At 38.1% G+C, this 12,023-nt stretch overlaps 1 protein-coding gene and 1 long non-coding RNA gene across 28 annotated transcripts in view; one reads left to right on the top strand and one right to left on the bottom strand.

The window, feature by feature from the left end:
* Positions 1–12,023, top strand: part of LOC134482872 (uncharacterized) — a 51,962-nt gene that overhangs the window by 31,171 nt on the left and 8,768 nt on the right. For 5 of the 21 annotated variants that reach the window (XR_010059510.1, XR_010059507.1, XR_010059505.1 and 2 more), the window contains 4 exons: positions 3,998–4,117; positions 8,063–8,157; positions 10,000–10,092; positions 10,767–10,842. This is a non-coding gene — a long non-coding RNA (uncharacterized LOC134482872). Of the gene's footprint in view, positions 1–3,997; positions 4,118–4,961; positions 8,158–9,999; positions 10,093–10,766; positions 10,843–12,023 lie in introns of all 21 variants that reach the window. The other 16 variants (XR_010059513.1, XR_010059514.1, XR_010059515.1 and 13 more) reach the window with 8 other exon arrangements.
* Positions 4,891–12,023, bottom strand: part of Akr1c13 (aldo-keto reductase family 1, member C13) — a 33,409-nt gene continuing 26,276 nt past the window's right edge. For all 7 annotated transcript variants that reach the window (XM_017600632.3, XM_006254190.5, XM_006254191.2 and 4 more), the window contains 6 exons: positions 11,640–11,717; positions 11,025–11,147; positions 10,256–10,365; positions 9,506–9,671; positions 7,072–7,154; positions 4,891–5,148 (listed from right to left, as the gene is read on the bottom strand). In XM_017600632.3, the coding sequence (XP_017456121.1) occupies positions 5,106–5,148; positions 7,072–7,154; positions 9,506–9,671; positions 10,256–10,365; positions 11,025–11,147; positions 11,640–11,717 (603 nt within the window). In that variant the 3' untranslated portion in view covers positions 4,891–5,105. The remainder of the gene's footprint in view (positions 5,149–7,071; positions 7,155–9,505; positions 9,672–10,255; positions 10,366–11,024; positions 11,148–11,639; positions 11,718–12,023) is intronic.

Genomic DNA, 12,023 nt, shown 5'->3' with positions numbered 1-12,023 from the left:
CTGGGTCAAGGAACAAGCAAGGCAATAAACAAAATCCTTTAAACAACTTTCTAGAAGCTAGTCAGGATGACCAAGGCAAAAGGACTGCCACACAGACCTCACTAGAGCATACTCTGAGCTTTGCATTAATGCAAATGTACATGTTCTTAATCTGAGCCTATTTCTTGAGTCCTGGACAAAAGTCAGATTCCCACTTCTTTTGTCTTGGCCTGATGTCAAATCTCTGCCATGTTTCTAAAAGTGGCCCCCCAAAACTCTCCACACTTGATTACACAATACAAGAAACAATGAGCCACAACTATAGGTCTCACAGAAGCTATGATATTCTACAGAGTTACTTTGTCCCTCTGCAGCTATAAGAATATTAAAAACAATGGACTACAAGAAGTTAGAATTCCTCCCAGCAACCTTACACTTGGAGAAGGAGGGGCTAAGATTATAGGATTAGCCAGGTGACAAACCTTGTCCCCAGGAGAAAGATTTATGATATATTTAGAACATCTTTCAGGAGAGTAAGACCATATCTTGAACCACAGTAAATAGTTTTACATGCTCTACACAATGTTAGTAGTTATTTCACCTGGGCCAACAGAGATGGGATGTAAAGATTCTCCCATCTCTGTCTCCTACCCAGCTATAGAGACACTGGGATTAAAGACTCAGGCTACACACAGGCTTTTAACCTGGATTCTAGGAATCTGAATTCAGATCCTTATACTTACACATGTACCACTGTAATGAGAATTATTTTTCTTTTTTTCGGAGCTGGGGACTGAACCCAGGGCCTTGCGCTTGCTAGGCAAGCGCTCTACCACTGAGCTAAATCCCCAACCCCTTGTTTTCTTTTAAAACACAGTTACATTATATGAATATATTTTTTTGTTTTAATCCCAGGTGTGGAATGTAGGTTTTCTTCAGTTTGTCCACAGCCATTAACTATGATTTTCTAGTGCTCTAGGAGGTGCATAATTTTTGCCAGTTGCAAATAGTTGAATTCTAGGGACATTGGAGAAGGAATTAATGTCACAAATTGGAAAGGAGTAATAGGTACTCAGAAGAAGAGGAGGAGGAGGAAGAAAAGGAAAGGTGAGGAGGAAGAGGAGGAAGAGGAGGAAGAGAAAGGAGAAAATGGAAGGAAGAGGAGGAAAAGAATAAAAAGGGGAGGAGAGAAAAGGAGGAGGAGAGGAGGAGAAAGAAGATGGGGAGGAAGAAAAACAAAGTGGAAGAAGAGAAGAGCAAGGAGGAGAAGGAATGAGAAGAGGAAGAAAAGGAAGAAGAGGGAAATGAGGAAAGGAGGAAAAGGTGGGGGAGGAGTAGGAGGAGGAGGAAGAAGAAGAAGGAGGAGGAGGAGGAGAAGGAGAAGGAGAAGGAGAAGAAGGAGAAGAAGGAGAAGAAGGAGAAGAAGGAGAAGAAGAAGAAGAAGAAGAAGAAGAAGAAGAAGAAGAAGAAGAAGAAGAAGAAGAAGAAGAAGAAGAAGAAGAAGAAGAAGAAGAAGAAAGCAGCCACTGCTGATTCTACTACTCCTGCTACTGCTCTGCTGGCTGCTTCTGCTTGCTGTTGCAGTTTGACAAGAAGTTGGGGATATCCTGATGGACAATGATTAGAGTAGGCCCAAAAGACAAAGTCCCTAATCAGCAGAGAGCAGCCTATAGAGGTCAACTCCCCCTTTCATTTCTAACCTTCTTTCTCTCCTATCTACTTTTAAGGAATTGGGAGGGATTAGGGTGGAGAAAAGATCAGAAAGGAGGTAGAGGTATAAGAACACAGTAAAATAATTTAAAGTAAGCCAACAAAACATTTTATCCACAGAGCCATCTCCTCAGCCCACAAAGCCTCTTCCTAATCAGACATGCACTGAAACAGTCAGATATCTTACAGGACATGCTCACAGTAGTACACACAGAGAGGGCATTAAAATGACAATTGAGTGTTTCTGACTTTTTGACTCTCAAGAATCTAAGTTGAAAATTGAAAAGAAAAATAAGCTTTTCAACCTCCCTTACTTGGCAAGTACATTTTTGCTTAGTAATTATTGTGCTTAGTCATGACAGTGTAGTGAGAACATTGCAGTAAAAGAGCAGTAGAGTCATGATTAGATGTAGAATGATTAACTACTGTTGTAAACTGCGTGCCAAACTGAACCTTAGCACCAATTATGACTTTCACCTCTTCTACAGCTATCAGGATCTATCACTGTGGTCAAATCACAGACGACTATGTAATGTTAGAGCTCATAAAAGTAATTCATAGAAGAGTTGGGAAGCATTGCATGGCTGTGAATGTTAGAGCATCTGTATAGGATTTGAAAAGTTGCAATAATGTGAAATAATTGTAAGTGGAGCATATAGATTTTACATCAATGAAGAATGTTTAAATACATGAATAAGGCTTTTAATGAATGTTTTCAAAGAGCGGGGAACATGTTATCATCCACTGTCACATGGTTATATTGTATGTGTGATAAAAACAAGAAGACTTGAAGTTTTAAGCAGTCATTATTTCTGAAGTTTTGAAGGGTACATGGTTGCTTTATGTACTATTTGCTTTCTCAGGAATTATAAACACATTTTATCATGTCCAATTCTAAAAATGGTTTCTTTACAAACAACTAGGTAAGTCTGAGAGCAGGAGAAACAGTCTTTCCCAGGGAAGACTATACTAATTGGTTATAGTATACCAAATGGTAAGTCTCAAAAAAAGTGTATACAAGCAACATTATATAGACTCAGAAAAAGGTATTTATGTATTAATAAATATATGTATATATTAATATAGGTATACAACAACAATTTTAAAAAAGTATGAATTTGAAAGCGAGGAGAGAAGGCGGCATATATGGTATATGAAAAGGCTTAGAGGAAGGAAAGGAGATGGTACTAATTATATTAAAATCTTTAAAACATGAATGAGAGAATATTAATTTATTTTTATTGATTCTTTGTGAATTTTAAACATGCAACCTAACACACTCATCTCCTAGTCCTTCCATATCTTCTCTCTGTCCTTGTAACATCCCCCACTATAGAAAATAAAAAATAAAAGATTAAATAAAAACTTCTTACCATGGAAGCTGTGGTAAGTTACACTTAGTCACACAGTATACACTTTTGCCCAACCAGCATTTCTTGCAAATGTTCATTACAGTGAGCCATTGCTCTGGTCCAAGGCCTCTGGTTTTTGCTATACTATCAATACTGGACCCTCACTAAGACTCATCTCTGTTATCCTCCTGTTGTACTGATTCATGAAGATCCTGCCAGTTTAGGTCTGCAGAACTGGCCCCTTCAGAAGCTCCAGCAGCTCATAGACAGAGTAGATGTTGGGGTGGGTCAACTTAAAGTCCTGGATCTGGGCCTGGATCTGGGCCTGGATCTGGGCTAAGCTAGGTTGCTTAGCCTGTCTGATTTCTAGTGCCTCTACCACCAGAGTCATCTCTCCCCCACTGAACCTGATGCTGCAGGCCATATATCCAGACATGGCCTTCAGCAGTAGCATGGGCCTGGACATCACCATGGCCTCAGGGGGCAGAGCAGGCTATTCACATAAGGCTGTTTCTCACTACTGTCATCTCTCCAGTTGTGCCTCTCTTCATATCACACAAAACACTCCACCTCTACCACATACTTGATCATCACAGAGACACTGAATGTGCCCCTGGCAGTCTTGTAGTAGTCTGCACCTATAGGTAGCCTCTCAAAAAATTAAGCTAAAGAGCTTATCCTTTAATTATGAGAATGAATGGAATTTCCCAATCAGAAAATGGCATTTTTAACTCTATGTCAACTGTGTTTACTCCACAAACTCAGTTTCCCTCTGCCTCCTCTGTCACTACCGTGTTCATTATTACACTCCTCCTACTTGCTCTCATAAAGGCAAATGTGGATTTTGATAACTCATAATCCTTTTTCCTGAACTCCAGCACATTCCCACCATTGTCCACATTGGAGGAGATCTGAATATTTTCTTTTTTAATCCTGGTACCCTTTCATCTACTTAGACATTATACTATATACCAGTATCTCCATTTGAATGTCCTGGACCCAAGAAAAGAACTGGAACATTTTGCTCCGTGTACAGCAACTTCAAAGTTGCTCTATCCTGCCCACAGTCTGCACTGGTAAGTTCTCTTCTTTGTAGAAGCTTTGAGGATATGGTGAGAAATTGAAAGCAAATGTTTAAAAAATTTAAATGTGATTACAAATGGAAAACTGTATCCCATAAGTAAGGATCTTTATTATGTAATTTATATAAATTATTAAAATTCTTATAATCTTATATGATAAACGCTTAGGTCTTCTTCTGTCCCTAAAACTGTGGCTGTATCCAATGGTGCCTTCATCAAGAACAATTTTACCATGTACACAGCAATAAGTTGCTGTCCTATTACTTTAGTTCCAAGAGATTAAAAAAAAAACATCACTATGTTATATACCTAAAAGTATATATACCTTGGCGTCATTTCTAGGTAGAGCTATGATCAACTCTCTCCTCCTGAAGTCCCCCATTTTGAGGTTTATTGATCCTACTGGGCTATTTCTCATCCCCTCTCTTTAGCACAAATTATCTCATGAATTTCTGTGTTCAGTTCTAAGATCCTAATGCTAAGCAGGTAAAGAGCCCTTATACTGTTGGTTAACCTTGCCAAGTTTGCCTGACCTTCTGTACTGGGAGTCTTGGACTATGAGACTCCTGGACTCTGTGAAGTGTGTTCTAATTGAATCCTTGAGGCCTGCTGACTCATAAATGACTATCAGCCATTCACTGAAATGAAAACACCACCTTTCCCTATAGTGAAATGTTTATAAATCGGAATTGTTATCCAAACGCCACCTATTTTTTTGTCATATGATCCAAGAAACAACAAAAACAAAAACAAAAGGACAAGGAAAATATTTTTGAAGAGAAAATTTTATATTTCAGAGTATCATCAAAATTATTTTCCTTTTCTTTGCATCCATTAGCTGGAGCTTCAGCTGAATGTGAGTTGCTGAGCCGTCCAGATTGATCTGAAACAATATGTCCATCCAGCAGCATCTAGGCTACATCATCAGCATCACTGTCCACACACAGGGATGGCAGGTAGAAATCATAACTAGCTCCCCATGTTAATATTCCTCTGAAAATGGATATTCTGGGTGACCAGCAAGACTAAATAGGAAACAAAGACAAACATGAGCCCCATGGTCTGTATCTGCAATGTAACAATGTGACACCTAGACAGCCGCAATCAAGGTGAGAGCTAATCATTTCATTCTCTGATTAGGTGTAGAATAAGAGAGTCTCAAGTCATTTGCAATGTTCCATCAAAAATTTTAAATATTTTCTATATCTATATCTATATCTATTTATCTATTCTTAAGTTATGTCCCTTCACCTAGAACAGAAAACACAAAGACCAGTGTTCATAAATATTCATCTCCCTTAGTTTCCTTTCTGTATCAATCAAAGAAAGAATTCCCAAAATATTTTTCATCTTTAGAGGGAAAAGCATTATGTTATCTTTAGTGCAATACAAAAACATCATAACACATACATTGAAGCCTACCACTTCCACTTCCATTTAACTCTCAATAATCCATGAATGATTCACTCACGTCTATCATCTACAATGTATTGTATTAGACTGAGTTAGAAAAAGAATGTGTGTAAAAACAATGGGCTCACAAGTCCAAGGAACTATCAGCAAAATGGGTAAACTGCTATATATGACTAACAATCCAAAATATGCAGTGATAAATATTATTAACTTGTAAAATTTGAGAACACACACTCATTATGTATAACATTGATTCAATCACTGAGTTACAATTTCCCTGTGCCTTTATTGTTCTCTATAGTCACAAATACATTAATAATGATAATTAACATATAACCCATTTTATAGTGTAGATATTCAAATCCTCCTTCAAGCATTATCATATTTATTTCTACTGAGAACAAAAACTTCTCACCAGCAGAAGATAGGTAGAATGTAGATAGATAGATAAGTAGATAAACAATGCTCGATAGATTATAGATGACAGGTTGAGATAAATATGCACATATATGTACATATATGCACATATATGTACACATATGTACATATATGTGCATTCTATGTTTGTCATCATTATTAATCTATGATTCAGGATACTTGATCAAACTATGAAACTCATGATTTTGTCGTTTACTGGAAAAAACATTTTCTAGTTCTGATGAGGCTCAGCTCTAGCACTCCATTAATCCAAGTGCCTTCTGCTTACTGTAAAGAGAATTAAATAAAGCCAACCATAGGTCAGAAGGCTGAGCAAGCAACTAGCTGAAAGGAAGTGAACATAGAAAAAAAACATATAGAGCAAGAGGAAATCAAGAGGATAGATAGAGAGATACACAGGAAGTGGAAGTGAAAGGACATTCAGTTTGAAGGACTTTTTGAGATAGCATCAAGGAAAGCTTCCTTTTGAGGCATCAGCTGAAGAGGAAGGTCAGCTGGATGCTTGTTCTGCTTCTCTGAGCTTGTAGGATTTCACCCCAGCATATAGCTCCCAAGTCTTCATTGGTAAATTGAAAGATGGAGATTTTGTTAAAAAAACAATATTTGGTGGCCCAAATGGGGATTGAACCCTGAACTCTCAGATTGTCTCCCTGTCAACTGGTTATTTGCTCTGCCACTTGACCTATGGTTGACTTTATTTAATTCTGTTTACAGTGAGCAGAAAGCTCTCGGATTAAAGGTGGGTGATTTCCAGTAAACAACACAATCTTGGGGGTCACAGCATGATCCAGTACCCTGCAACAAGCCTGCAGCCTGTATCAAATCTTGTTAAGATCTTCGTGTGGCTATTTAAGTTCTTAAACCTTTACTGGAAGGTTCTCTTCTTACTTTTGAATACGACTTTCAAAACCTTCTCTGTGCTTTGTGCTGTCATGTCTGCATTTCAGAAACCCAGAAACAAATATTTTATTAACTATCTCCATGGGAAATGTGCTGACAAATAGGGCATTTAGTTTCTGAACCCGCATGAATGGAAGAGGGAAGAAACTACTTGAAGTGAAACACATTGAGCTGAGGTGTTCCTCAACATTACTTACAACTCTGCTGAAAGATATCGAAAATTTTTGTTCAGGCCATCTAGTGTTTTCATGTCCTCAGGAGACAACTGAAAGTCAAAAACCTGCCAGAAAAGTACAAATATTTTTGCATTTGAATGACTCACATATTATGAATCAAGGGCAATGGAAGTAGTACATTCCTAAAAATGAAGAACATTGTTTACCAAAACATTCATGGTTAGTCAATACCAAGTAAATTAAAGAAATTGCTTTTGAGAGATATTAAATTTGCATAACACCACAGACGAGATAATCTCAAGAGTAGCTTGGAAAGAAAAGTAGATCACTAAAAAGACTATTATACATAGTTTCCAACATATTTAGAGCAAATTTTTGAAATACCTCATACAAATCAGTGTCTTCAATGGGGAGTTAGATTTCTGAAATTCATCAATAAATAATTAAAATCTAAACAATGCTTTTTCAATATTGTGCAAGTTAAGACTTATCCAAATGAATGAATGAGCAGGCTTTTAAAAATATTATTGTTGATATTACAGCATAAACCATTGTTGTTCTGTTCAGGAAATATACCCCCACCCTGCCAATGTGTTTTAGGATCTTTCCCAAGTTTTCCTCTATTAGATTCATTGTATCTGGATCTATGTGGCGGTCCTTGAATCGCATGAACTTGAGCTTTGTACAAGGAGATGAGAATGGATAGATTTGCATTCTACTACATGTGGACCACCAGTTGATCCAGCACCATTTGTTGTAAATGCTGACTTTTTTCCATTAGATGTTTTTGGCTCCTTTGTCAAAGATCAAGTGACCAAAGGTATTTGGGTTCATTTCTTGACCTTCAAATCTATTCCATTGATCTGCCTGCCTGTGGCTATAATAATACTGTGCAGTTTTTAATCACTCTTGCTCTGTAACATAGCTTAAGGTCGGAGATGGTGCTTCCCACAGAGGTTCGTTTATTATTGAGAATGGTTTTTGCTATCCTGTTTTTTTTTTGTTATCCTAGATACATTTGAGAGTTATGGCTCCAACTGGATATGCAATAGAGGATTGCCTATTGGGAATCACTTGGAGGGGAGCATTCTTGAGAACAGTTTATGGGTAAATAACAAACTCTTGATAAAATACTGAAGTAGAATCATTTGTCTAACAAGCAAAAGGATGTGATCTCAAACAGGAAGTAAAAGTGTGAAGGCTGTAGTAAATCCTCTTTGTTCATGAGAAGAAATCAAAACTAATAAAAACTTGGGAAGAAGATATTTCAGCAACCACTTCTGAATTACATAGTAAATGCCATTGAGACTACAAATGCAGCAGACTGATTATAATCCACAGTTCTTGGTCTGCACGCCATTGAAGTATTCTATCTCCTTCACCCACGGATGTGGTGTCTATTCCTACCCCTTGAATCCTGGCTGCTGTGTAACTTGCACTGGACATTTGAACTTTACAGACCCCATGATGGATCAACTCTGTGTTTGTCATAAACGGTTTCTCATTGCCTTGGTTTATAGGTAATTGCAGGAGTAAACTCTGGGAAACATGTCAGTCACATGAAGCCTATATGAAACCAAGGAAGAGCTCAGTCAGTCATCTGAGCTTGAGAGGCCTCATCATCCCAAAAACATGTATAATTGTTCCTCAAAGATATGTGAAGGGACTCAGTGCAGACAGATAATTTTCACTAACTTCAGGCTAAACTAAGGCAAATTTTTAAATTAATGAACACTAAAGTAAATAAGAATTCTATATATTAAATTTCTATGTAAAAGTAGTTTCTATAGTAACTGCTAATATGTAATAATAAAATATATTTACTTGGGTTGGGGATTTAGCTCAGTGGTAGAGCGCTTGCCTAGCAAGCGCAAGGCCCTGGGTTTGGTTCCCAGCTCTGAAAAAAAATATATATTTACTTGACATTTTAAAAGAATAACCCAAGTAAATGTATGTAACAGGAACTTACAATTGACCAGCATATATGCACATATGTATGTATGTACGAACGTACTATGTCTGTCTGTATGCACCTGCATATGCCTGTATTTCTGTAAGTATATATGTAGGCATGCATGTGTATGAATATTAGAATATTTGATCATGCAGTGAAATAATATAACAACCATAGAAATTATAAGAATGAAGATTTCTGAGGCAAAATCCGTTATTTCAGAAAATAAAGAAGTCCATGGGAAAAGGGTAGACAGTACTTGTTTGACAATGCAAACCAATATCTACATTTTTTCCAACACTAAATCTGTCAAGCCATGGTGACTTTATGTCACAGACATAACATTTCTCATATCAAAACATATCTCAATGTACTTGAAAAGTCACATGCCTAGGAAATGCTAAGAATATGGGCTTGATATCAGAAAAACTTCGATAGATTTGAAGGAAGCAAGCATATAGAAAATATTGTATAAGAACACTAAGGAGCAGAGTTTATCACCTGCAAATTCTCTCTCATCTCATTTTCTTTGAAACTCTGGGCGAGGGGCACCACCCCACGCTGAACCAGGTATCGAAGGGCAATCAGGGCAGGGCTTCGCTTGTTCTTTTTAGCCACATCACAAAGAACTGGATCATTCAAGAGAACTGGGGAGTTCTGGTCCACCCTAGAAGCAAAGGAGGAATGAGCTCACAAGGCCAAGGTTTTGGTTATGTTACAGTATTTCAAACCACAGTAGAGGGCCCATTCTAGCCTGGGTGTGATGGCTATACATATGGTTATGTCTATCTTTGTCAACTGGACAAAATCTAGAATCACCTAGAAGATGAGCCTCTGGGATTCCTGTGTGAGACTATCTTATGAAAAACTGATATGGAAAGACCCATATTAATTTTGCCTTGGCTCATTTCCCTGAGCAAGGGATCCTGGACTGTATAAAGGGAGAAAGTGATGTGAGTCTTGGTGTTCATCATTCCTTGTTTCTTGATGTTAAGGAGAAGTGGTCACCTGTTTCAAGCTCCTGACACCTTGACTTCCTGGCTTTATGGTCTGTGCCCTTCAATTGTGAACCATAAGTCCTTTCTCCCGTAAGTAGCTTTCACTAGAGTATTTTATCAGAGTAACAGAAAAAGAAACTAAGATACTGCTTCACCAGGTTTTTCTAAAGAAAGATCCCCATCTCTCTGGGAACTGAGTGTTGGGGTACTAATTAACAGTCTTCCTTCCAATTTACTGTTTGTAACTGATTACCATTCTTTATATCGCTGGGTTCCCAGAGCACCATAAGCAACGAGAACAATGTCTTTTGACTTGCAGTAGTCCAGTAGCTTACTCTGGTTCAAATAAAGATGACATTCAACCTATGATAGAATGTGATGAAAAGATATCGGATTTCATCAAATGCTCATATGCCAAAGTCAGTAAAGTAAAATAAAGGAATTATATGTAATTGAACACATGAATTAAACAGATCAAACTGGTACAAAATTTTCTTGAAGGACAGAACTAATTTGGGAGCATTCTTCTGATAACATTTGATTGGGTAAGTTTTTGTCTCAAAAACAATAGTTAGTGGATAGCAAGAAAGATCATTGTGTAAAGACACCAGCTCCTCAGTCTATTAAAATCCTGAGTGAGGATGGACCATAATAAAATGTCAAGAAGCATAAATTCTATGCAAGTCCTGGCCACTGACTATTTTTTGTTTTCACCATTTTTTTCAATAAATTATCTGACATCTACTCATTATTCTTATTTCAAGGAGAAGTTCACTTTCCCCACGCTCGACTTCTGCCTGATGGACCAACACTAGATCTCCACATCAGTTGGGCATCATTGTAAGTCTTACTTCTCATCAATACTCTAAGGGTCCAAGGTTAAAGTCAGAATTCCCCATGGCTTCGAAACAACGAGGCTGCTCTTAGAAGTCTTTTTCCACAAGAGGACACTTGGACATAGGGGAACTAAATGGGCATCAGTAGTACAGAAGTGAGGATGGAGAGGGGATGTGGATCCTCACCTGGTTGCAGACAGGTTTGTACTTCAGTCCTGGCTTGTTTAGGAGTCGCTCCAGCTGCTTGTGGTTAAAGTTGGACACACCAATGGACTTGACCAACCCTGCATCCTTACACTTCTCCAACATCTGGTGAGGAGAAGGGGCAATAAATGATCATCCCTATGATTGACCGCGTGGATATAAAGAGAATGTTGACCAGTTACAGGAAAAATTATCCAGACTTAGACATATGATTCGGTGGTAGAACACTTGCCAGTGTGAAAAGACCCTAAGTTGATCATAGGCACTAATGCTGGGAGGAGGGTATTGCCCAGGTGATCAGTGGATTTAAATCCAAAGAGGTCAAGATAAGGCGATAATGAAGCAGAAGGTGTCATCCAAAGAGGAGTTTCTGCAATATCACTAGACTTCATGGATATTAGTATATAAGGTGGCAAAGTACCCAGATGCCTCTTGCCCTGTACCCTTCTTCATTTCACCCCCTTACATTTTAGGAATGAATTCCCCCTCTTCTCCAGAAAATATTTATGAGTAAAAGTGAATTTCTTTGCCCAAGGAAAAAATGAGCTGATTCTCCCTATATCCACTTGTTTTACTGTTGTTTTAAGAAGTACTCACCTCCCATGTGTCACAGAAATCCACAGTGTCCAATAGACTTTTCCCCTTTTCATCTACTGGAAAATCATTATCCCCTGACTGAAAGAGAAGCAACCTTAAAACAATCTCACAAAACATGTATCTTGTCTACAGCAATGTGTTTGAGACTCTCTTGGAGCAGCTGGAGAGATAGTCCAGTGACCACTGGCTGCTCTTTTAGAGGACATGGATTCAATTTCCAGAACCTACATAGTTGGTCACAACCATCTGTCATTCCAGTCCCATGGGATCCAATGCCCTCTTCTGGCTTTCGCATGCACCAGGCATGCACATAAGGAATAGACATCCAAGCAAGAACAACTCCCATTCACGAGAAACTAAAATATGCTCTTTAAAAATTTTTAA

The sequence above is a fragment of the Rattus norvegicus genome, chromosome 17, assembly GCF_036323735.1.
Source record: "Rattus norvegicus strain BN/NHsdMcwi chromosome 17, GRCr8, whole genome shotgun sequence".
NCBI classification, from domain to species: Eukaryota; Metazoa; Chordata; class Mammalia; order Rodentia; family Muridae; genus Rattus; species Rattus norvegicus.
Note: the sequence above shows the minus strand (reverse complement) of the source record. Positions and strands in the feature narration are given on the sequence as shown.